Source organism: Oreochromis niloticus, linkage group LG7 (assembly GCF_001858045.2).
Source record: "Oreochromis niloticus isolate F11D_XX linkage group LG7, O_niloticus_UMD_NMBU, whole genome shotgun sequence".
NCBI lineage: Eukaryota > Metazoa > Chordata > Actinopteri > Cichliformes > Cichlidae > Oreochromis > Oreochromis niloticus.
Genome location: NC_031972.2, coordinates 7,608,471 through 7,633,773, shown reverse-complemented (window position 1 = coordinate 7,633,773; position 25,303 = coordinate 7,608,471). Strand labels below are relative to the sequence as shown.

Genomic DNA, 25,303 nt, shown 5'->3' with positions numbered 1-25,303 from the left:
TTTGTTTCGGCCTGACTTTTCTGTTCATTTTAAGCAGCAAAAGTGAGGTGCATGTCTGTGTGGTGTATGGAGCCATTGGGTGCAGTCACTATAGCAACCAGGCTCACACCTGCCTGCTTAACGAGCTCTGTCTCACTCTGCCAAGGTTAATTGTAAAAATGTCTGTTGATTCATCTTAAAAATTTCTGTTACAACAAAGCGGTTGGAGTTAGATTAAGTCAACAGTTCAACAAGTCAGATTTGACAGGGTTTTGCCACAGATTAAAAGTATGTCAGCAGTTAGTATAAGCCGACTGAATAGAGCATTCTCCTTGGCCTTTTAAATTCAAGCTTATTGTGTATTGGTGGACTTGTCTTCTGCACACAGGTTTTTCAGATCTGGGCAGTTGGAGTCAGTTGATGACTTTTAAATACTCCTTTCTGTCTGGATAATTAAAGCTCACAGCATCTACCTGTCTGTAGTGGATTTTCCCACATTTTAAATGATGTAATCTCATTTAATGTCTCTGTTTTTAGTCTGTATAGTTTTTCTCCCTACGAATACACTCAAAGTAGTCTTAAAATAAAACCCACAAACAATTCAAGATGAAATACTTTATTTTCTCGTTTAATGCCCGTTGCCCTTTCTCTGTATGTCACTCATTTGCTAATACTCAGGCAAAAGTACCAATTTGTATGCTGATGTGTCTTGTGTATTTTTTTTTACCTCTGTCTCTCTATGACAGAGAAATGTATATGCTCAATATTGCTGTTCAAACTGATGCTCAAATTACCAAGCACTACCTGAACGCCTCATCGGTCTTTAACGAATCACTGCACCAACTGTCGTCATTCCGCTTTGCTCTCTGCTGTGGTAAGTACAATACGGTACTGCACTGTTTTATTTTTATGATGGTAAAAATACATGTTTGACATTTAAACTCACATATCAAGTCTTTTTAAAGTTCAATAGAGTTCAAAGAATAAAGAAAGCAAAAAAGAATAACCTTCGCTATCATTTATATCGGTTATGACGTTTTGCTGTTAGCAGCAGTGCTAATGCTAGCTTCAATGCTAATGCTAGCAACAATGCTAACGCTAGCGATAGTGCTAACACTAGCCTTAGCAGTTGTTAACTGACAAAAAGAATATTCCTGTGATATTTATTGGTGATCAGTGAGACAAAAGTAACGAATGAGCTTTATTATTACCATTGTGGCTCAGTTTTAACAGTAAGAGTACTAGCACTACCAGCAGTTCTAACACTAGCTGCAATGCTGACGCTAGCTGCAATGCTAACGCTAGCTGCAATGCTAACGCTAGCTGCAGTGCTAACACTAACTGAAGTGTTTATGCTAGCAGGAATGCTAGCGCTAGCAGCAATGCTAATGCTAGTAACAGTCTAACAGTAGCCTTACATAAGTGGAAATACTTCAGTTAATTAGTTTGAATTACAAAATGGTTGCTGTGTCAGCTGGTGTGCTATATTACTCTATAATTACCCTGCTGACTATAAGTTCAGTATATCATGTCGTGTGGGCTTTGTATTTCTGTAAGTCTGATAACACTGTACAGACAACTAACATATTATTTCTCGTCTTACACTTTCAGGAACTTGACTGACATCTGTGCTTTGCCTGGTAGGTGTGCACATACTGTAAGAGAAGTATACCAAAATAAAAAAATAATCTGACTTATATAAGCTGTAAAGTGATGGGTTCAATCTTTCATTCAAACTAGACCTTTTAAACACAATTTTATAATAAATACACATAAGTGCAGCTTAACAATTGGGCTAAAATATTTTTTCGTACATTTTTGTAGTCACACTACATGTGATTAGTTAATGATTCACTCAATCATATTTGTATTAAAAATATTATTGCTGAATTTAAATAAATATTTCTTATTTTAAAAAGTGCCCAATTATGCAACTTTTTGCACATGGCAGCCAACAACAGTTTAGCTTCAATATTTGTTTTGTCCTTTTTCAGTAGTCACAATTAGTTCATACAATTACCATGTGATATAATTTTAATAAAATTATTATTTTTTTCTTCTTTTTTGTTCACAGTGTGCAGAAGAACAAGGACCAGATCTCCAGTCTTCTCTGTCACATCCCAACCCCACATCCCCTCTATCCTCTGTCCTGCTCCACCTGTTGTCTCTGCCTTCTTTCCATCTGTATTTCACCCTGTGGTTTGTGAGAAATTTTGCCAAACCAAGAATCTTATTGCGGTTTGATTTCAAAGCCGTGTCTCTCCTGCTCTGTCTGTTCTCTCTGCTAAATTTTCTCTCTACCTGTTTTTCACTCTTTGGCTTGCTGCTGAGAAATGCCACAAGCCATAAAGCAATAAAGAGTGCATATTTTGCCTCAACCTTTGAACAAACTGAACAAACAAAGAAAACTCTACGGTTTGATTTCAAAACCGTGTCTTTCCTGCTCTCTCTGTTCTCTCTGCTAAATTTTCTCTCTACCTGTTTTTCACTCTTTGGCTTGCTGCTGAGAAATGCACAAGCCAATAAAGCAATAAAGAGTGCATATTTTGCCTCAACCTTTGAACAAACTGAACAAGAAAACTCTGCGGTTTGATTTCCAAGCCGTGTCTCTCCTGCTCTGCCTGTTCTCTCTGCTAAATTTTCTCTCTACCTGTTTTTCACTCTTGGCTTGCTGCTGAAAAATGCCAAGCCATTAAAGCATAAAGAGTGCATATTGCCTCTACCTGAGAACAAACTGAACAAATAAAGAAAACTCTAATTCACGGTTTGATTGTCATTTCCCAGCCGCGTCTCTCCTGCTCTGTCTATTCTCTCTTCTAAATTTTCTCTCTACCTGTTTTTCATTCTGGGCTTGCTGCTAAGTTGTGCCAAGCCAATAAAGAGAGTACATAATATTCTCTCGACTGACAAACTGTCAAACAAACAAAGACATTGTTTCTGAGAAATAAAAGCTGAAATATAAAGACAAAGAAAACATCTCCTGCTGTGTGCCACTCTTGTTTTTTGAATACATTTTCTAAAGACTAACAGAAACACTTAAAGGTGTGTAAAAATGCCAAAAAAGCAGAAAAAGTCACAAGCTGCAAAACAACGCTGGAAGAAGTTCCATGAGTTTCACAAAGTACCAACATGTGAACAAACTGAGTGTGATTTTCCTCAGAGCTCTGCAGAAGACCGTGTGTCTGGAAAGACCAATGCTGATGGTGTCAAACAGGCAGGTCGACATGTTCCTGCACATGTACAACAGGTATCCTATGCAGATGCTGTAAAGACTGGATTGCAGCATGCATTTAATGAACATCAGGTAAACCATAGAGACCAACCTGAGGTGTCAAGTGCCCCACAGGTGGGTTATGCTGATATTGTGAAAAGAGGCCATCACAGTGATGTGGCAGGGCCATCTCATGCAGAAAGAGTGAACCTTGAAAACCAGCCCTCTGTAACACATGTCTGTGCATCTCACAGCCAGGCACATCCTAAATATGGAGACTCCAGAAACAGTCAGTGCACATGTAACTCACTCACATTTCTTGCTTTCCTTCATGAGAATGAAACATGTCTACAGTTGACCTTAATCTGGTCTTGGATAAAGGTGATGTGATGTACAAAGAGGCCAAGAAAAGATTCCCCAAGAGTATTCATTTGGCAACCGATGAGCTGCCAGACAAAGTTGATGCTCACAGGTCTATGTATCATGTCGACATGACACAGCCTTCCCGGTATGGGACATTTGAAGAACCTCCAGAGGAAGCAGTAGATACCTTTCTCAGCTTAGAAGCAGGACTGAGCTGCCTGTTGTCAGATGTGCAGTATGCCTTACTGATTATGAGTGGATTGTGTATCGCAGTGTTCAGATCCACATAGGAAAATAGGGTTCTTTGACCCACACCAGAACACCCAGTGGTCTTCCTCTAGCACTATGGTCACGTAATCGTGGTACAGCTGTGATGCTGAAATTCACACTCCTCAGTGACATGATTAAGAGGCTCCAAGATTCTTATGAAGAGATGGAGATATCACCCTCTTGTACCTATGAGCTGAAGCCTGTGCAGTTTTACAGTATGAGCACAATCAACCTGAGTGATACTATCACAGACACAGTCTGCAGACCAACAGCTGCCACTGCTGTGGCACCTACTCACTCTGATACAACTGTTGATGAAGCAAACCCCTTTACTCCAAGGAGAAACACAACCACTGATCTGACTGAGAACATCTTTTGTCAAATGTCCATTTGTACACACTGGTGAAACAAAAAGAAGTCCACATGACTCAGTTCACATCACATGAAGATCAGAATGAACCTCCTAATATACCAACTGAAGAACTATGCAGTGAATTAAGTTTCCTTCCATCAAGGGATGGTTTTTCATGTCAATCAAATGCTGCAATAAAAAATGTTGCTGCCTGTGACCTTTCTGATATAGTTTTACAAAAACTGAAAAAAGTTAATAAACAACAAAGGCACAAAATGAAAAGAAGATTAATGGCATCAGAGAAACCCAGAAATCAGAGAAAAGAAAACCAAAAAAGGAAAGAACGACAAAAGTATGCTTCAAATAAAGAGTACAAAGAAAAGAAAAAATCTTGCACAAGCGAGGTATATAAAAACAATCCTGAGTTAGACAGAAAAAACAACAGTATATTAAAAGACGTTACTGTGAGAATGCTGAATTCAGAAATAAACAACAACAGTATGTTAAAAGACGTTACTGTGAGAATGCTAAAGTTAGACAAAATCAAAAACAATATATTAAAAGACGTTACTATGAGAATACTGATTTCAGAGAGGAGAAAAAAAGCTACATCACTAAAAGGTATCGAGAAAACTTAGAATTCAGAGAGAGACAGAGATGTCGAGTTACTCAGCGGTATGCAAATGACAACACCTTCAGAGTAAGACACAGACAACTGATGAAACAACTAATGCGAGACAGGTATCAAAGTAATCTTGCATTTAAGATTATGCACAACATGAGATGTGCCATGAAAATAAAAGGAAATACAGATGGGTGAACAGACAAACCCAAGAGAGTGACAACAGTGTGATCAACGAGGCCATATCGGTGTTCAAATCACAAATCAAAGTTGGACCATCATACCCATGTACTGTATGTTTCAAGGCTTCATTTCCAAACCAAGTACGACCCTGCAGAAGGTCAAATTATGTCAAAACCCACATGTGGTTGCAACATGTTTGACAGGAAAGTTTGTTCATGTTTGTGATGAAAACTGCAGAAATGAGCAGTGCAATGTGCCTGATGAGAGAAAGAGAGAGTGGATTTGTCACACCTGCCACAATCATCTTAAAAATGGATCCATGCCAGCACTTGCTGTTGCCAATAAACTGGATCTTGCTGATATTCCACCTGAATTGTCAGATCTCAACATACTGGAGAGACATCTCGTAGCCAAGTGCATACCATTTGCCAAGATTATTCCTCTTCCCAAAGGCAGACAAAGAGCAATTAGAGGAAATGTGGTCTGTGTCCCATCAGAGGTACAGGAAACTGTTGAAGCATTGCCTCGATTGAGAATTAATTCTCAGGTGATGAGAGTAAAACTGAAGAGACGCTTGTCTTACAAAGGTCATCAGCTGTTTCAGACTGTAAGCTGGTCTAAACTTGTGCAAGCACTGCATAAACTCAAGCAGATTCATCCACAGTATAAGGATGTGAGCATCAGAGATGATGCTGAGCTGTGTGATCCAACACTTCCTGATGAAGATGAGGAGGATGATGATGAAAACATGAATGAGGACGATTATGATGAGGCTGATTTAATGGAAATTGACAGCTGTGAGAAAAATGCACTGAGTGAAGCACAAATAAAAATGAACAGGATATTGACATGTTACCCTGTGATGGTGAACAACCACATGAGCAGATGAGAGATGATTCAGAGCAAGCAGATGGACTGACTAATGGTGGTTTTGCACTCGAGTCCTGTTTGCAGCCCCCTGATGTGGCTGAGGAAATATTATGTTTCAGTGAAGGAATCTACTCTGTTGCTCCTGCAGAGAGAAACAATCCAATAAGTTTTTTCAAAACACCTAAACTGGAGGCCATGGCCTTCCCTGTGCAGTTTCCTACAGGCCAAAACACACTGGATGAAAGAAGGCTGATCAAAGTATCCCCCAGTGGGTATTTCAAATCAAGACTTTTCTGCATTGATGATCGTTTTGCCAAAGACACAAACTATTTGTTCTTTGCACAGTTTGTGACTGAAATACACTTGGCTACTTCCAGCATGACAATCCAGTTAAGGAAGGCAAAGCCTTTGACCAGAGATGGGAGAAAAATAACCTCAGGCATGTTACAAGATAAGCATGAGGTTGAGAAACTGGTGCGAAATAAAGATGCAGTGAGATTCATGCAGCCTCTGAGAGGAACCCCAGCCTATTGGGAGAAAACAACAAGAGATCTTTTGCCATGATCAGACAGTTGGGAACTCCCACGTTCTTTTGCACATTTTCAGCTGCTGAAATGCGCTGGCCTGAAGTGATTGAAGCAATAACAAGGCAGCAAGGTGAACAAGTCAATTTTGAAGGACTCGACTGGTCAGCAAAGTGTGACATCCTGAGAAGCAATCCTGTCACAACAATGCGCATGTTTGACAAGAGAGTTGAAGCATTATTCAGAGATTTACTCTTATCTCCTGCAGAGCCACTTGGCAAAGTCATTGACTACTTTTACAGAGTTGAGTTTCAGCACAGAGGAAGCCCACACATACACTGTCTCCTGTGGGTAGAAGGTGCTCCTGTGTTTGAGGAGGATGATGAGCAAACTGTTGTTGATTTATAAACAAATACATCACAGCTCAGCTGCCTGATCCACATAAACAACCTGAACTGTACAAGAAAGTAACAGAAGTGCAAAAACACAGTAAGAACCACACAAAGACGTGCTTTAGGAGTTTAAGCTCCGGGTGCCGTTTTGGTTTTCCCAAACCACCCTGCAATGAGACAATGATCACAAGACCCAGTGAGGATGATGAACTGGAAGTAGAAACAGCAAAGAACAAGCTCAGACCACTGAACCAGCTGCTGAATGAACCTGAAACCGCTTCCATGAGTTTAAGGCAGCTCTTGGCTCGATGCAAGTTGACACATGCAGAATATGAGAGATACCTGAATAAAATGAACACAAGGAGTACGATCATACTAAAGCGTGATCCAAAAGACTCTTGGATAAATGGCTATAATCCACATCTGCTTGAAGCCTGGAACAGTAATATCGACATAAGCTTTGTTTTAGATGCTTTCGGCGCTGCAAACTATTTAATGAAATATATATCAAAAAAAGAGGGCGGGCTATCTGAGTACCTGAAAACTGTCATTGAAAACTCCCATAAAGACAGTGTAAATGAGTGCGATGAAATGAGAGCCGTCATGCAGGCATATTCAAAGAAGCGAGAGATCAGTGCACAGGAGTGTGTTGCTCGTGCATGTGGTCTTCACATGAAGCAATGTTCACGTGCTGTAATATTCATACCAACTGATGATAATCCTGTGAAAATGAGTCGTCCCCTGTCAGTTCTGGACAACACAACACCTGAGTCTTCCAATGTTTGGATGACATCTTTGAATGACAAATACAAAGCCAGACCTGAAACACCAGAGTATGAGGAGATGTGCATGGCAGACTTTGCTGCTACTTGCAGGATTGTGTATGGCCAACAGACAAAAGGTAAAGATGTTTTGCCCCTTCTCAATGAGATGGGATTTGTGCAAAGGCGCAAAAACGATAAGCCTGCTATCATCAGATTTCACCGCTGCTCACAAGAAAAACATCCAGAGCAATATTACGGAAGACTGCTTAAACTGTACCTTCCTCATCGTTCAGACCACGAACTGAAAACACCATCGTTGCCAACCTATCAGGCTTTCTATGGTGCTGGCTGTGTACAGCTACCAGGTACTGACTGTCTTGAGTACGTGCAACACATTGTCAAAAGAAACAGAGAGAAATATGAGAAAAACAGCGAGGAGATTGAGAGCGCTGTTGAGGAATATGAGCAGAACAGAGGTGTGACTGACGAATGGTGTAATCTGGCACCTGAATCAGATCTCGTAAGGTTGCCACTTGTTGAACAAGAAAGAGAGCAAGACAATGAAAATGAACAGGAAGATGTGCCCGACTACAGCCGTCAGGCTGATGCTTCAACAGAAGTCAGAGCCATCAGGGAACCCCCTGCTATTGATCCCACATTGTTACGTCAGATGTTTCAGAATCTGAATAAGAAGCAAGCCTGCATATTTTATGCAGTTAGAGACTGGTGCATTAAAAGAGTCTGTGCTCTAAATCCGGAGCAGTTTTTCTTTTATATTAATGGTGGTGCTGGAACAGGAAAATCACATCTTATCAAATGCATCTACTCAGAAGCATCTAAGATACTGAGCAAAGTGCCCAGATATGCAGACGACGTTGACATATCAAAACCCACTGTCCTGTTAACTGCTTTCACTGGGACTGCAGCATTTAACATTTCTGGAACAACTCTGCATTCTCTTCTCAAGCTCCCTAGAAGCTTAAAACCTCCCATTCAGGGACTTGGCAATCAGCTGGATGAAGTCAGATCAGAACTTTTGAATGCTGAAATAATCGTCATTGACGAAGTGTCTATGGTGTCAAGACATCTCTTTGCATATGTAGATGCAAGACTCAAACAGATCAAAGGGACTCGGAGACCCTTTGGAGGCATGTCAGTCATTGCTGTTGGAGACTTCTATCAGCTACCCCCAGTGCGACAGTCGAAACCTCTCTGTGTGCACGACCCGTCCGAGATCGACCTGTGGCGGGAGCATTTTCAGATGATCACTCTGACTGAGATTATGCGTCAGAAAGATGATGTTGTCTTTGCTGAGATGCTGAACAGAATCCGTGTGAAAGGAAAGTTGGATGTGCTTTGTGAAGCAGATAGAAATTTGTTGTCACAGGCCATAACTGAACCAGCCCATTGTCCGACTGATGCGTTGCACATTTTTGCAACTAACAAAGAAGTGGATGCACACAACTCTGCAACACTGGGTCTGCTCCATACTCATATCATTGACATCCATGCAGATGATTATAGAAAGGATCCTAGAACTGGCAGAATGGCATTACAAGACAGACCATTCAAAGGAGGTAAAAACGAGTTACCAGACACACTGAAAGTTGCAGAAGGAGCTCGTGTCATGCTCACCAGAAACATTGACATACAAAATGGTTTGGTTAATGGAGCTTTTGGAAAACTACTTAGAGTAGTTTACTCTGAAAATGACCAACACATCATCAAGCTTGGACTTAAAATGGATAATGAGACATCTGGAAAGAATAACCGCACACCAGCAGACGACATGGTGTACATTGAGAGAGCAGAGGAGAATCTGAAGCAGAAAGGAGTGGTACGAAGACAGTTCCCAGTGAAGCTGGCCTTTGCATGTACAATACATAAGGTACAGGGAATGACAACCACATCAGCTGTTGTCTCTCTTAAGAGCATTTTTGAGCCCGGCATGGCCTACGTAGCTGTCAGTAGAGTGACGTCTCTCAATGGACTCTATCTTCTTGATATGGAGGAGAAAAAATATTCACCAATCCAGAAATCACTGCAGCACTTGAGAACATGAGACAAGCCAACCTTGATGACATGATGCCTCTTCTACATGTGAGACAAACACTGAGCAGGTCAGAGGTTTTCACCATTGTTCATCATAATACAGAGGGACTGCCAGCTCACATTAATGACATCAAGAGTCACCATGAATTGTGTCTAGCAGATGTTTTGTGCCTAACAGAAACACACCTGCGGGGCTCTTTTGTCGCAGAGAGTCTCCATTTGGAAAATTACAATTTGTTCAAACGCAACAGACACCTGTCCTACACAAACTTTCCCCAGATGGCAAACAGAAATGGTGGTGGAGTTGCTGTTTATGTGAAAAGTGACATTCAAGTGCATGAAAAACAGTACATCCATAATGTAACTGACCTTGAATTTCTGGCTTTAAAGGTTGAAGCACCAGTCAGTGCTCTAATTGCAGTTGTGTACAGACCTCCAGACTACACTCTGAGGCCATTCCTGAAAACCTGGTAAGCCTATTAGACTCATTAGAGATCATGGACTGTCATCCCATCATAGTGTGTGGTGATTTTAATGAGAATGTTTTATCTATTGCAAACAAACCAATCCTGGAGCTGTTTGAGTCTAGGGGATACGCACAGGTCATCACTGCCCCTACCACAGAGAAGAACACACTGCTTGACCTTATTTTCATTTCTCAGCCAGAGCGATGTCTCCATTCTGGAGTCATGAAGACCTACTATAGTTACCATGACCCTGTATACTGTGTATTGTCCTGTGATGATTCATGATCTAGATCTTTGACTACAGTAAGTAATTTCTATATTTTTGAATGACTTAAGAAAGTAGAGCGATATTTAAAAGTTGACTTAAGAAAAAGCGCCCTGCATTGCAATATAATGTTTCAATTGTCTACATAAAATACAATTAAATGAATTAAGTAATGATATCAGTAAAAGATGACAATTTTATGTATTACAGAAAATCTAAAAATCAGAAATCTATGAATGTCAGAAAAATCAAATATAGCAGTTTAAAACGAACAGTGTAGGCATATCCTCTCTGCAGCCAGGCTTCAAAATCCTGCCAGGCTGCCCCAGTCTCACTGTGGCTGGGAGGGAGGGAGGGTGGACCAGAGGATTGCCCACACAACACATAAATGTTCAACAGCTTCTTCATTGTTTCTGAGAGAACAACACAGACTAAAGGTTGCTTTTTTTTAAAAAAGAAAAAAAAAGAAAAATAAAAATCTAATTACAGCAATAATGACAGTTAAGCCAGTTTATCTGTGCCTCTATTTTGAAATACTATTTACTAAAATGTTATTGATTTCAGTTTGTTATAATCTTTAAACTTTTTCAAAAGTATATTATTATATTTTTGGACAAATCTTTCAATGAAACATACATTTTTATGAGCTTTTATCATGTTTCAGCCAGTGCATTTATCAGGGTGGGTCTGGGATGATAAATGCACTGGCTGATAACTGCACATTTCTGGCCAGAAATGTTTCAGCAGTGTTACATATGCACTACATATGTTAAACTTGCTTTTTGTTACCAGTTGATACCCTACATTTGTATAGACATTGGGTGGTGTGAGGCTGGGGAGTTGAGTGGAGTGGGTAGGTGGGAGTTGAATGTGGGGGGGTACGGTGGGAGGTTGTTAGGTTTCTTTTTTTTTTTTTTTTTTTTGTAAAGAGAGACACAGTCCTCCTGTGTCTTCTCCAAGCTTCACATGGTAAATCCAACAGTGTGAAGCACATAGCAGCCAGAAACTGTAATGCCACAGATCAGAGAGGCTTCATCATCACCATCTTCACCGTACGATCAGAGCATGAGACTTCACATCTGGAGCACAGGAGAGATTCTGTGATAAGTCCTCCTTCTAGCTTGTCCCACAAGCAGTCGGTGAGATTTACTCACAACAAAAAGGGTTAATGACATTATTTTCATGGAAACATGTATTAATTCTTTGTAAAGTGTTTAAATTGTGTTTTCACTTGACCTTAGGAGTGTTATTTTGAGTGTATTTTAATATCTGTACTCAGGTGTTTCCCTCTGTGATCCATCCCCTTCAGAGCTGAGACACTCAGGACTGAACAGACTGCACAGTTTCTGTGACCGAGCCTCCAAAACACCTTCTTTGAAACCACACATGATAGAAGGGCTTTATATTTGCAGCAGCACTACTAAAGGTATTCAGTTTATTACAGGATGTGTTTGTTTCTTAGGACCAGCTCTAAGTGCACACTACCTAACATATACACCTTTCTGTTCATTACAAACCAACTACTCTGGATCATATGGCCAGTCGGCAGGAATGTTGCTGCAGGAAAACATCCCTGAAGATCACCATCATTGTCAGACTGACTGTGCCTCCTCTGTGCAGTGTCAAGATCCTCCCTAAATGAGTGTGTAAGTTCATTATTTTATTCCCTATGACAAGACAAGTATCACTGATATTTACATTTACAACTACATATGTTCCTGTTTTCTGCTCCTCAGCTATCCTGCTTCTGTGCTGCTTGCCACACATCAAACACTGGCCGGATGACAGGGAGGATCCACTCTGAAGTCACTGGACATGATGAGGATCATATGGGACTTTATAGTTTCACAGAAATGTTGTGCTCTTTGATTACAGGTTTTAAATGGACATAATGACTGCCTCTCTCTGATCTGACAGGCTAAAGGATTGTTTTCATTGTTAGTGCTCTGTACAGTGTATGCTTATTTAATATTTCATCACAGAGCAAACCTTTATTTATTTAACATATTTTTATTTTGTTTTAATGTTGAATTAACTGTGGGGATTTTTTTAAGTGGGCACTCGGGATGTCATATGACCAGAAATGTGGTAACTGGAATTCAACAGTATGTAAAGAAAGAATCTGCTAAGAACATAACACACACAAAAACCCCCAAGAGAACTCAAATTCGTTCCATGTAATCCAATCTAAAACATTTTAAACTGCTGAACAGCAACACAAACAGTGTTAAAGAAACAGTGTTAACAGAATAATTATGATGAGTTTGTACCAAAGTTTCAGGTCACATGGCACACCTAGTGTGTAGTGTGGGGTATCAGCTGGTAAGTATAGGTTTTTTCATATTTGTGTCCTTAGAGTTTAGATAGATAAAGCCTTGTGTATAATAATTAGTCATAACCACAACTCAAAGTCAGGGATTAACTAAATTTGGGACTTTGTGTCTGAGCCCAGGTTAAAACACAGTGTAAAAAAGCATTTAGTGGCATGGCTGAACAATGCTGTAAACTAATGATACTTATTTATCCATGTTCACAAAAAGGACTAATGTGTTCATTTGATTATTTGTATGTGTTAAACTGTGTCACCACCTTAGGCTTTCGTTTGAGTTCACTCAAAAATCTCTATACAGTTCTCTTTTACCACTGTGTGGACTCTGTTTACAATAAAACATAAAAAAGAATGAGTAATAAAAAGATGTGTAGACAGATCAGTAGATTCAGTAGACCAATATTAGCAGCTGTTCAGCCATGTTCTACGAAACAAACACAATTTAAAGGTTCAGGATTGTGGTTTTAAAAGTTGAATTTTCATGTATTTCATATGTTGCTTATTATTTTTATTTGGTTATTTAATTTAGTTATTTTTATTTATTCTCCTGTGAAGTGTTTAACAAAAAAAAGCAACTTTAATTTCAATTTTATTTGTTTATTATTTGGTAATTTGTTCTTTAAGAATCGAGTCTGTGCCAAAAACTAAAGTTGAACAGACACATGACAGGATCAGATTATTAACACCTTAAAACATTGCAAACGTCTCTTTTTAAAATGATTTTTATTTTTATTCTATTTCGAAAAAAAAAAAAACATTTGTTGAATTAATTTAAGTCCTTTTCAGAAAGAAGCTGTACAATATGACTTAAGATTTTTATGTTATTTTCTATGATATACAAAACAAATTGATGTATGTAATACCATTAAACATGATATACACATATGTATATGTCTGAAAAACATTATGCTGTATATTAAAGCTTGTATTTTCTCCAGCATGTTTGTTCATCTTTTCAGTTCAATTCAACAAATTTGTTTTTACATTTATTTTTATTATTTTTTATGAATTAGAGATTTATAATACATAATTCCACTCTTTAAGTGATTAGAAGAATATGAACTTTTGTTATTCATTCAGAGGTTTTCTGACTAAATTTTCTTTTGTCATTACTCATCTTTTTCTAATTTATATTTTAAACATGTTCAGCTATTTTCCAAGTTCTTCTGTGTGAAAATCAGCTTTCAAAAGTTCTGCACTTTTGTTTTCAGGTTAAAAATTCTGTATTTTCCAGCTAATTCAGCATTTTTAGCTTAATATTCAGTAATGATTTCATTTCAGTGCATACATTCAGATTCAAGCATTCACACTGCAGTTTCTTCAGAAAATGCACTTTCTAGTTCTGAATTATTCTTAGTTACTGCATAAGGTCATCCCACTATTTAAGCTGGTTCTGAAGTCAAGATTGTAATGTGTACCCAACTGTTTTAAATGTGAAGAGCGTTAATTACATTTGCAAATAGAACATTCCAATAATAACAATAATAATAATAATTACATGCACTGTATGCATGATATTGTGACTGGGGCTGAGGTCCCCAAAACATGGAATCTAGATTCATCCTTGTCTCATTCCTATAACCTCTCAGAAAAACAGACATTTACAACACTCTTTGGAGGCACCAAATTAAAAGGAATAATCATGCCTATTCCCAAATGGGTTCCTAAACTTGAGCTGTTTTTAAACTTCCTGTAAATATGTTTCTGTTGTACTCTCACAAACCCCAAAGTAAAACAAGGCACAACACAGGGAAATCTCTTTATTTCATTCTTCTCAGATGCCCCGAAGTCTGAGACGGCAATAAACAGTCCAGCATTTTCCCAGAATAAAGCAACTTTTAAACAAACATACATTACGTCACACAAATAAAAACAGAATTTTTCAATCCAAACAGACTCGGCATTCAACCCAAACGCAGTCCTGCTCTCACTCCTCTGCTGCAGATAGCTAAAAGGTGTGAGTCATGTGACAGTCTAAAGCAGTCTCTTCCTTGCTCCACAGCTGTCAATCACTGTTCCCTCAGCCAATAGCACAGCTTGCAGCCGTTGTGGCTTGGGTTGGGAAGGGAGTGTAGGGGGGGCAGGATGTCATCAGGGTAGGCAGTGCGGGATTGGTTGCTCGGCTTAAACTGCGTGACATGCAATTGAGGGAAGGAAGGGTGGAGGCGTCATGTTTGGGTGCCACAATTGCAAAACAACACAAATAGATACACAGATTTAGCTCATAATAGAGTTTAAAGTTGGTTTATTAGGGTTGTATCACTGAGCTGAACTTTGATGACGAAGAGCAACAGTTAAACTCACAGCTGTGAAAACAACAGGAATACGTAAAATATTTGCTTGCAGTGTGTTGCAAGTGTACGACTTACTTGACAATAACTCCTGTTACCTGCAGATACGCCTCTATAAATGACTTTAATCAGTTTGTGTGTGCATGTGTTATGTGAGGTCACCTTTTCTAATTGTTGCCAACATATGTCAGTTTGTGTGTGGATGCTGCTGTGTGTCTATCTGTAGGCCCTGTTGTGCCGTGGGTACGGCGACATAATTGCGTCCACGCTACCTTCGCTGTCCGAGCTGCTGTCAGAGTCGCTGCTGCCGGAATAAACGCAGAGTCCTGGTAAAACACCGACACACACGGCCGCTGATGGCAAGTGTAGTACGCCTTGGCCGGAGCTCAAGGCGGCTGAGGGCGGCTTTGCAGTGACGCCAGGGACTGTCTGTTGATCTTTGGCTCCCTCTGCCCCTCCTCCTGCTCCGCCCCCCTCTTCTGGAAAGCACAACTTAAGTGTAAGACCTTGTGCCAACATACAACAGTCACAGTAGGAAAGAGAGTAAGAGTGGTCCACTGAATCTGCATCCATTTCCACTTTTTAAACAGGCTCACAGGGAACAAAACTCCACTGTATATTATATGAGCTGCATATTAATGTGTTTTTCTGGCTGCTGCCCACCTGTGTGTTTTTCTCCATTTCCTGTCGTTGCTGTTGTTGTGATTTCCACTTTCTGTTTCTTACTGCTGTCTGATTGTGAGGAACTTGGAGAGAGAACAAAGAGATTAGAAAAACAAGACTTAAAGCTGATCCAATCAATATTTTTATATCAGCAATTTTGTGAAATTCCTGAGTGTGGTAATTATCAACAAACTCTGTCAGTGCTGTTGAAACTGTTAGTCTCTTTGTGCTCTGTACTTTGAACAAAAACAAAGTTCTGAGCCAGACAATAAAGACAAGGAGACAAAGTTAGGGCCTAGATGGTGAAAACACTGTTGTATTTAAAAAACTATTTTTCTTTATTTAACCAGAAAGCTGAAGTCATTTTCACTAGTGTGTCCCGAACAAAGACAGCATTTACTCAGCATGTTTATAAAGAATCTCCACATTGAAACCCAAGAGCCTCTTGCTACAAGGTAGCATTAAAGGAGAGTCAAATTTGGATTTTGTCAGGTGGAGGGCAGAGGCTAATGGCAGCTAAAAAACAAAACAAAAACAACAACATGTTTTAAGGATGGTGCATGTTCATGTGCATACTTGCGTCTCTTTACAGCTCCAACTAATAAATGGGCCTGTGACAGGTGGCTGGTCCTGTGCTCCACCCCTTTAGGTGCCGCCTTCTTTTCAGGTTCTCTGCGGCTCTCTGCAGATGCTTGCTTCACAAGAGCGCTGTAACGCTACATAGTTAAGGTGAAAAGAAAAAAAATAAATTCCTAATGGGGTCCTACTGTGGAAAGGTGGGGGATTAAACACTGAAGGGAGACACCAGAGGGCAGACTGGAAAACTTTACTCCAGGGGTGGGCAACTCCAGGCCTCAGGGGCCGGTGTCCTGCAGGTTTTAGATATCACCCTGGGTCAACACACCTGAATCAAATGAGCAGTTCATTACCCGGCCTCTGGAGAATGTCAAGAAATGTTATGGAGGTAATTTAGCCATTTAAATTAGCTGTGTTGGATCAAGGACACATTTAAAACCTGCAGGACACCAACCCTTGAGGCCTGGAGTTGCCCACCCCTGCTTTACTCAAACAAGGAAGAATATGAATGTAAAACTCAACCTCAGAAGTAGATATCTTGCTGTGGAGGCAGTTCGTATTTGAATGCGAGTTTGAATTGCTATTGATTTTATTATAACAAAAACTAGGGTTTTCGTTATGAAGCCGACTCCAATCTCAAACATGCAAGTGCGCTGTTTGAATATGAAGGATATTCTGTATTCCAACAGCTCCTTTTTCTCCTCGTCCCTGCGTTGTTTCTCCACCAGACACTGTTGCCGGGAGACCTCATCCAAGAAACTGCTCTCATCCTCGTCCAATCCCCTCACCATGTTCTCTGTTACCATAGAAACATACTCTCAAACACATGACAAGAGAGTGACTGCATTTTCCCGAAAACAAACCAGAGACAATCTTCCTTAAAAACTGCACAAACACACAAAGTAGCGTCATCTGCGGAAGCACTGAAAACAAAAATCTAACATCACTTGCAAAAATGTTGAATATGGAATTATTAATGAACGAACTGAAGAGAGCTTTTCCAAATAAGCTCTACATAAAAACTGGGGGACAGTTGTCTGATACTCGAAGCAGGAGATTACATTTCAATGTTTCCCTTAATATAATCATTGCTTCCAAGTTCTGAAGACATTTTTGAAATCTTGAATTTCATCAGAATTAAAAGCACCAAATTATGGGAGTAAGTACTTCCATTATTGTGTTGGGAGACGAATCTCAATTCCCAACCTGACATACAGTTGTGTGAAAGAGTGTTCCTGAATTTCCTTGGATCACAGCGTGATGTCTGGCTTTTAAGGATCTTTTGATCTACTTTAATCACTTTTTCCACACAGGTCCACATAGGTTTGGATTTTTGCCCCCTTAATAATAAACACCTTCATTCAAAAACTGCATTTTGTGTTTACTTGTGTTATCTTTGTCTAATATTTCAATTTGTTTAATGATCTGAAACATTTAAGAGTGACAAACATACAAGAAAATCAGGAAGGGGCGCAAAGTTTCACACCATTCTAACTCTGATCAACTCTTCAAGATTAAATCTACAGACTTTACAAGGTTTCCTCAAGAACCAAAGACATTTTTAAGACTTGAATTCATAAGTGGACCTTAATGATGTCTAAAAATGGTGGCTTGTGCTGTAAAAAGCTTAAGTTACATTTGCTATGAAGCTGTTCAAAAACAACCTTTAGAGACTGAATATTAAAGTGTACTGACACATACTGCTGATAATACATTATCTCTTACAATCACAGAATTACAGAAGAAAAGTGTTCATTCAAACCCTGATGAAAAGTGGAGTAAGGCACAAAACACCCACAAAGACCTACTGAATTTAAACTGCTCCTCATATTCTTCTTGTTTCTTGTCTTTCTGTTCCTGCAGCCGCTCAAAGAGGGAGCGTGGGTCATACTCCTCCTCTGGGACCTCTGAGAAGTACAAAGGACAAATATAAAGGGGTTACATGCACAGTGGGACATCCTTTAGAGGTTTGGTAAAGTTGTGGATATGTGTTCTTACCCTCTGGGTCGTCAGGTTTTCTGATTTTCTCCCATTCCTCCTGTCTCTTTTTCCTCCTCTCATCAAGCTCCGCTTCAGACACAAACTTCCTGCTGAGGTCGACACCTGCTCCTTCTGCTTCTGCCATTACAACTGCGCAACATAAAACACAGAAATTAGCAGATTCTTATATAGCACTTTTCTACTCTGAGCACTCAAAGTGCTTTCTGTGCAACATTCACACTCCAATGGACGCATTGGAGAGCAACTCTCGGTTAGTGTCTTGCCCTAGGATTTTGGCATGCAGACTGGAGCAGTCGGGGATCGAACCACCAACCTTCAGATTAGACGACCTGCTCTACAGCCACACACAAGCTCTGAATACCATTCTAAAATGTGTTGTCCCATCTCCGCACCGGACACAGACCATTTACAAGTGACTGCTCGATCAATACCTGTGGGTTTTCCTCAAAGAACACAGAAGATTAATTGATTCTTGACATATCTCAGCAAAAAATAAGTCTATTCCATTAAAATAAGCAAAACCCTTAAAAGACTTTGCTGCTGACTACTGCCTTTTTTACTGCATCTCTGCATTAAAAAAAGAAAACAAAAACAACTACTACTTGTTCCATCTGTGCCCTTTAGGGGTCGCCACATCAGATCATATGCCTCCCACTCATCCTATCCTTTGCAACCTCTTCTGTCACACTAACCCTGTGAATGTTGTCCTTCACGAAATCCATGAATCTTCTCTGTGCCCTTCCTCTTTTCCTCCAGCCTGGCAGTTCTATCATCAACATCTGTTGAATATATGCAATATCCCTCCTCTGCATATGTAAAAACCATCCAGGTCTTGTTTGCCCAGCTAACTTAGTCTCCAAACCGTTCAGCCTGATCGATCCCTCAGATATACTCATTTCTAATCCTGTCCTGATCACTCCCAGTAAAAATCTTAACATCTTCAACTCTGCCACATTCAGCACTGCCTCCTCCTGTGTTTTTGTTGTAATCATCTCCAAACCACGTATCATAACAGGTCTCACGATAGTTTATTTTGCCACGTTTCCTGACAAATCAATTTACTGGCTTGCAAAATATTTTGTTGACTTTAAAAATAAGGCACAAAAGATGAAAATGGCCATCACGTGACAGCTTTCATTGGTTGGCATTGCAGCAGATGGCATTAAGCCTGTTATTTTTTATCGGTTCATCACATACAAAGCGATAACAAGCGCAACAGCTGGACAACCACAACACCACTGCACAATATTTCGACTAAGCTGTGCCGATCTGCGTGATTTCTGGCTTTTATTTAGCCCTCTGATGAATATGAAGATTGAAGCCATTTTAAACTTTAACTGATGTGAAATAAGATGACGAGTGAATTAAATGAGAGATCTGCTTAACTGACCGAAGCTTTTAGTTTATAATGGGCCCTGATGATCCACTCACCGTTACACAGAACAGCGAGAACAACGGCGGCTGCTACACAGAGTTAGTCCCTTAAAGCTGTGGACACACAAAGATTAAGGGAAACACTCACACACCTGACCTCTTGCCTATATAGCAGAGCAGCAAACTCTGAACTCGCAGATGCCTTGTGCGTTGCAAACCCGCGGCTAACGTTAGCTTCGTTAGCGTTAAAAATATTCTTTAAGAGCAACAGAACATCATGTCAAGTCTGAAAAGAAACATTTTCAGATGCACGACCAAGCAGTCTTTAGTTTAGGACTGTCTCGTATCAAGATTAAAGACCGGTATGTGGATAAACCTTACCAAGATCCAGGCTTGTCGCTAGATTAGCGCTCCAGTTTAATGATCTTTGTGTCACGCTGAAGACGGCTCGTCGCGAAATTCGGCGTTCGAATTAAGTTCCGACTCGCTTTTTTTGTTGTTAAACGCACGCGGCTCTGTTTTCAATATATGTTAATTGATGATTTTTATTAAATTTTTTTTAACAGAAAACGAAGGCCTACCGAATATTGCCAATGACCTAGATTTATTAGTAGACACAGTTGTTGTCGATTATTAATTATATCTACATCATGTGCTTCTTTTCCTTAATTATACGCACCCTTAATTATACGCACCATTTGTAGTTCAATTTTCCAGAAAAAACAAACAAACCCAAACCTAAAATAAATAGAGGTCGAAACAAAAAATATGCAAAAAAGAGGAAATGTACATGAAAATAAGAAAAGACTAAAACTTTTCAAATAAATTACGTTTGCAGATAAAACCGTGAATATATAGTACACAGTTGTATATATTCGACCTTCTCTGTAAGTTTGCCTTCTCAAATTACCTAATAAATATAAGTAAACCCATAAAAATAAGATTGTAAGCAGTTACCAAATTGATCACAAGATGGCGCCTAAAATCCATTAATGAAGTCCAAAGGTATCCCTGGAGGACTGTTCAGCTACATTTTAAGGGTAAATGGTAATTTATTTTAATCGTTCGTCTTGTTCACGATGACCTCTTGAAATCCCCTTTCAATTTAAGTGACAGATTTCACATGATGGAATGTGTACGTTTAGCAAGCGGCGCCCACAGGCCACAGCCTCCTGTGTTGCTAAAACAAAGTCCAGTTTAAAGAAAAAACGATCCTCCACTCACTTAATTCTTTCCCTCTGTAAACACTTTCTTGGCTAGTTTAAAGTTATGGCTGATAGTTTCAAGTGTTGCTGGACACATGTAGGAAACATGTAGTTCCCATTTTTGTCCAGAAGCATGTTATGCTTTAGGGTGTATGGGATTGGCAAGTTGCTATCACATGACTGTACATTACCATGAAGTAACCTTCAGTTTCACAGTCAGATCCAACCCGTTCTTGTGACATCTGCTTTCAAAAAACAAAAACGATGATAAGTGTAACACGAGGTTTGCAGCTTCTTAAACATGACTTCAAAAGCCAGTGGATGACATCACGGTGGCTTTGTGCAACTTTTACAAGCCAGACAGTGGCCTCACATCATGCAAACACAATTTTTCAATCATAACTTACTTTTAGAATCAGTTTTCTAGTTTGAAAATCTGTTCTGGTTTAATAGTCCAACCTCTGACAGCCTAACCTGCTGCAGTAAGTGTTTGCCCGTCCCTGAGCCTGGTTTTCCTAGAAGTTTGTTGCTTTTAAAAGGAAGTTCTTCCTTCCCGCCGTTATCAAGTGCTTGCCCAGGGGGGTCATGTGATTGTTGGAGTTTTATCTCTAATAATGTAGGGCATTTACTTTAGGATAAGCTCCTTAAGGCGACTGATGTTGTGAATTGGTGCTATATAAATAAAACCGAAAGAAAGAAAAGAAACCATTCCAATGGTTTTATTCAGTGAAGGTTACATTATATCGAAGTTATAAATGATTCCTCATTTAATGATGCACTACGACCAAAATAGTAACTATTGATGATTGCTAAGCTGAAAAACTGAAATTACAAGACAATAGTTTTTGTCCCAGTCCAATGAAAGTACATTTCATTGGACATGGCCTCAGCCATAGTGTCTCTAAAATAACTGTTGTTTGTTCAAAACGCATGCACATAACTGAAACCCAAATGTTCTCGTGGGTTGATTAGTCAGTCTGATGTGCTGCTTTTACCAATCAGCTGGGGAGTGAGCCTTTCAGTGCCTGTTATGCATGCTTCCACAAATGCAGCGAAGTTATTATTTATTTATATTATCAACATGTTGTCAGGTCCTGTGATAAAATGTATTGCACCATGGAGGTTAATGCTAAAAGCTCAGTCATATTTTAAAGGAACAGTTCACCACTTATGGGTGATGGGATTTGTATCAGTTTTGATGTTTTGACTGCAACGATAAGGCAGCAGCTGGTAAACGTATCCAAGCAGGGAAAAAAAGTTTTGTACAGGCTAAATAAAAGTAGTGCTGCCCAATTATTTGTATTTTAATCACAATCACGAATTTGGCCTCCCACTATTTAACGAGCATCGCTCCGACTGTTAAAACTCAAAACAACAGCTAATCAGACGCTCCCTAAAGCACCACGTGTGTACATGTACCGATCACCGCTGTTCCCTGCAGCACGCAGCTTCAGGTTTCTTAGATGCCGTCTGGACACAAATATACAACGAAATTTAAATGCCACCACAGAAAGTCACTGCAGAGGATGAAGAGCTTGCCCCTCAAAACGGATTAACATCTAAATTACAGAAAGTAATAAAGAAGAAATCAAATGCAACGACTGCAGCACAAAGCAACACAATATATTCAAACTGCACAAATTACAGCATAATTAATACATGAATGCGAAGAAAAACAATGCAATGCTAACGTGAATCATCCAGCATCAACTCAGGCGTCCATAATAGCGAGCCCGTGGGCTACAGCGCGCGTCTGTGTATCCGTCACATCACAAAGACTCACTGAAATCACCAATGCAATTGCATTTCATTTGGTGTCCAGTGAGCACGGCGAGTAACGAATCTTTTGAGATAATGGTCAGCCTGATAGACAACAGATATGTTATCATTCCACCAATGTGGTAATACCTGTGTGTATTTTCCCAGCTGGAGTGAAAGACTTTATGTTATTTATCTGCCACTTTTAATTTATAAAACTTATTGAAAGATTTGTACAGATGTAAAAGTAAAATTCTGTTTACACGACAGTAGAATTGGCATCAGATCAATATTGATATTAATACTTGCATGCATAATAATTTGTAGGCTTTAAAAAATCCAGTAGTTCTAAATACATTAAAAGGAGTTAAAGGAAAAAGGAGAACATCTGACCCCTGCAGTGGGGGCATGTGGTGGTCCTGTTATGCTGTGGTTTGGATCCACTTGTGTTCTTATTGGGAGGGGTCACTGCAGGTCAATACACAGCTGTAGGGAGTGATCACCTTTACCCTAAGATGAAACATTTATATCTTGTTGAGAGTGGTTTGATGAGTATCCAAATGATGTGAATCACACGGTGTGGTCTTGATAGTCACCTGAATCCAACCCAACAAAATATCTGTATTTTGAAGTCTCTCCACGGCCATCACCTGGTGAAAGAATATGTGTTGGATGATTGTTGCTTATCTCTCCAGTAGAGTTCCAGAGAATGCCAAATTCCAGTGAAGCCACCAACACCAATATGACACTTTCTGTTGTTTTCTTTTATTCATCCCCCATCTGCATCTGTGAATAATTTCATTTTTTATTTGACATAAACAAATAACAGAATACAAACTTGACTCTGATCCCTTAGATTTGCAGAGACAACGAGATAGCCACACTGTTTCCCATCCACATCCAGGGCCAATCAGTTACTGATCAGCCTGACTTTCATGGAACCCACAAAAAAAAATACAAACACACTCACTGGGAGAACATGCAGACTCCAAACAGAAAGGCCCCGGCTGACCAGAAGCAACAGTGCCAATCTCTGCATCATGCCCTTGTTGGCTGTCTGTTTTTGTACAAGTGTTAGACATTAGTTTAGATTTATAACTCAAGAGCCAGATCCTATGCCACCAGAGCTCGGTGGTGTGCGTACACCTGAAATAGCTTCAGAAATGTTTACTTTCCCGATGTGGCTGGTCTCTGAGCATTTCAGCCTCTCTGTCACCCTCTGTCTTTGGAGACACACATGTTTCTAACCGAAAGGTTCTCTGCAGATGAAGAAGAGGATGGGTTGTCGTGGAAACTGAATCATAGGCTGGTAGCTACGGTGACAATTGCATACAGTCATTTGCTGCTGTGAACACAAAGTGCACACAGTAACACAGGTGCAGACCTAAACTAATGCTGTGGAAAATCAGGAAGATTCTATAGTTCGCATATACATAATGGCCAACTGTGTGTCCACTGCTCAACCTTTGTGCACCTCTGTCTCCATGTTCCTCTGTCTCTGCATCGCGACCCTATTTCACGTCTCTTGAGCTCTGTCCATCTCCTGTTCTTGTTTTAGTCTCTTTATCTATGTCACCCTCTCTCCCTCGCTCTGCCTCTCTGCCTGAGTGCTTTTCTTAGCCCATCAGAATTGTGTCACTTTCTCCAGCACAGTAATGTAGAGATGTGATGGCTGCCCCTAAAGGGAGCACAGAACCTGTTGAATATTCTGCCTTTCTACCTGCACCTGAGCCCTGCTCTTTGCTCCCTCTCCAGGGCTCCATTATGGATTATTCACCTTAAATTTGGACTTTTGCCATTGCAGCTAACATTCTCAGAAAGTGTTGCTGAAAACTGGAGCTTCATGCAAAAGGAAAACCTGTAATTACACTTTTTTCTCATATTGTACCCACTGGAGGAGCAATACAGTTTTCTCCACACTGGTAACCTGAAAGGCTGAAAATAAAGCAGAAAAAGTGGAAAAGTCAGAAACTGAAGTTCATCTGATGAACATATTTAGAGCCTTGTACACAAAAGGGTTTAAGTATTTTTACTTAATGTTCATAACAACCGTCTTGGGGTGAATCTTACATATAAGATTATTATACTATATTATTACTCGCCTCTGTCAGTGCGCCCCAGGGTGGCTGTGGCTACAATGTAGCTTGCCATCACCAGTGTGTGAATGTGTGCGTGAATGGGTGGATGACTGGTTGTGTAAAGCGCTTTGGGGTCCTTAGGGACTAGTAAAAGCGCTATACAAATACAGGCCATTTACCATTTACCATTTATAACTCACTTATTTGGATTGTATTAAAGTTTGTAGGGATGGTCCCTGTAGCCCTCAGTTGTCTTCTGGGACTCGTTTTGTGGTGTTCTTACCTTTTAGTGCATTTATAATGGAGGTATTTAAAAAATTATATGGCCTGCTGTGAAGTACAAATGGTCCAGGATGTCTAGTATTTTTTTAATCTGTTTCTTAACAATAATTAGCTCTCTGTGTGTTGGAAAGGTTGGAAATTGAAAACAACAATCCTGGTTCTGTCCAGAAGTAACAAAATCTGCCTAGCAGTGATTGTAAAATGTAAAAGTACACGCAGAATTCTTGTGACTCTCTTGTCAAGTGCACACAAGACAAAGAAAATGCCTTTGCATTTCATCAGCAAGTCTCACTGTTCAAGACATTTCAGTTAAAGGGTCAGATAAAAGTCATAAAAAAAGGAAGTAGTGTAGGCTTCCACTCTCAGGGGCTCAGATGGGCAAGAAAATATGTAAGCGTGTACAAGAAACAATAATAACAGGTAGACTACAGA

At 39.8% G+C, this 25,303-nt stretch overlaps 1 protein-coding gene and 2 long non-coding RNA genes across 8 annotated transcripts; 2 read left to right on the top strand and 1 right to left on the bottom strand.

Moving 5' to 3' along the window:
- The first annotated feature begins 667 nt into the window (after positions 1-667).
- On the top strand, positions 668-2,957 carry LOC109202756 (uncharacterized). Its single transcript, XR_002062675.2, has 3 exons — positions 668-853; positions 1,591-1,619; positions 2,054-2,957. It is a non-coding gene; the product is annotated as an uncharacterized LOC109202756 (long non-coding RNA).
- A 7,094-nt stretch (positions 2,958-10,051) lies between these two features.
- On the top strand, positions 10,052-13,580 carry LOC112847266 (uncharacterized). Of its 3 annotated transcripts, XR_003220700.1 has the most exons (3): positions 10,052-11,740; positions 11,857-11,960; positions 12,051-13,580. It is a non-coding gene; the product is annotated as an uncharacterized LOC112847266 (long non-coding RNA). The 3 variants fall into 3 exon arrangements; XR_003220701.1 differs by having other exon boundaries at positions 10,052-11,956; XR_003220699.1 differs by having other exon boundaries at positions 10,052-11,960.
- An 807-nt stretch (positions 13,581-14,387) lies between these two features.
- Positions 14,388-20,080, bottom strand: psme3ip1 (proteasome activator subunit 3 interacting protein 1). 4 transcript variants are annotated; one of them, XM_025908512.1, is made up of 9 exons: positions 19,930-20,000; positions 19,606-19,662; positions 18,172-18,303; positions 17,982-18,080; positions 16,848-16,969; positions 16,174-16,307; positions 15,598-15,680; positions 15,207-15,440; positions 14,388-14,772 (listed from the first exon to the last, which is right to left on the bottom strand). In XM_025908512.1, exons 3-9 carry the CDS (start codon positions 18,296-18,298, stop codon positions 14,768-14,770), a joined length of 804 nt encoding a protein of 267 aa, XP_025764297.1. In that variant the 5' UTR covers positions 18,299-18,303; positions 19,606-19,662; positions 19,930-20,000; the 3' UTR covers positions 14,388-14,767. The 4 variants fall into 4 exon arrangements, with proteins under 4 accessions (XP_025764297.1, XP_005449460.1, XP_005449463.1 ...); XM_005449403.4 differs by lacking the exon at positions 19,606-19,662 and having other exon boundaries at positions 19,930-20,080; XM_005449406.4 differs by lacking the exon at positions 19,606-19,662 and having other exon boundaries at positions 15,207-15,413; positions 19,930-20,080.
- Between the last annotated feature and the right edge of the window lie 5,223 nt (positions 20,081-25,303).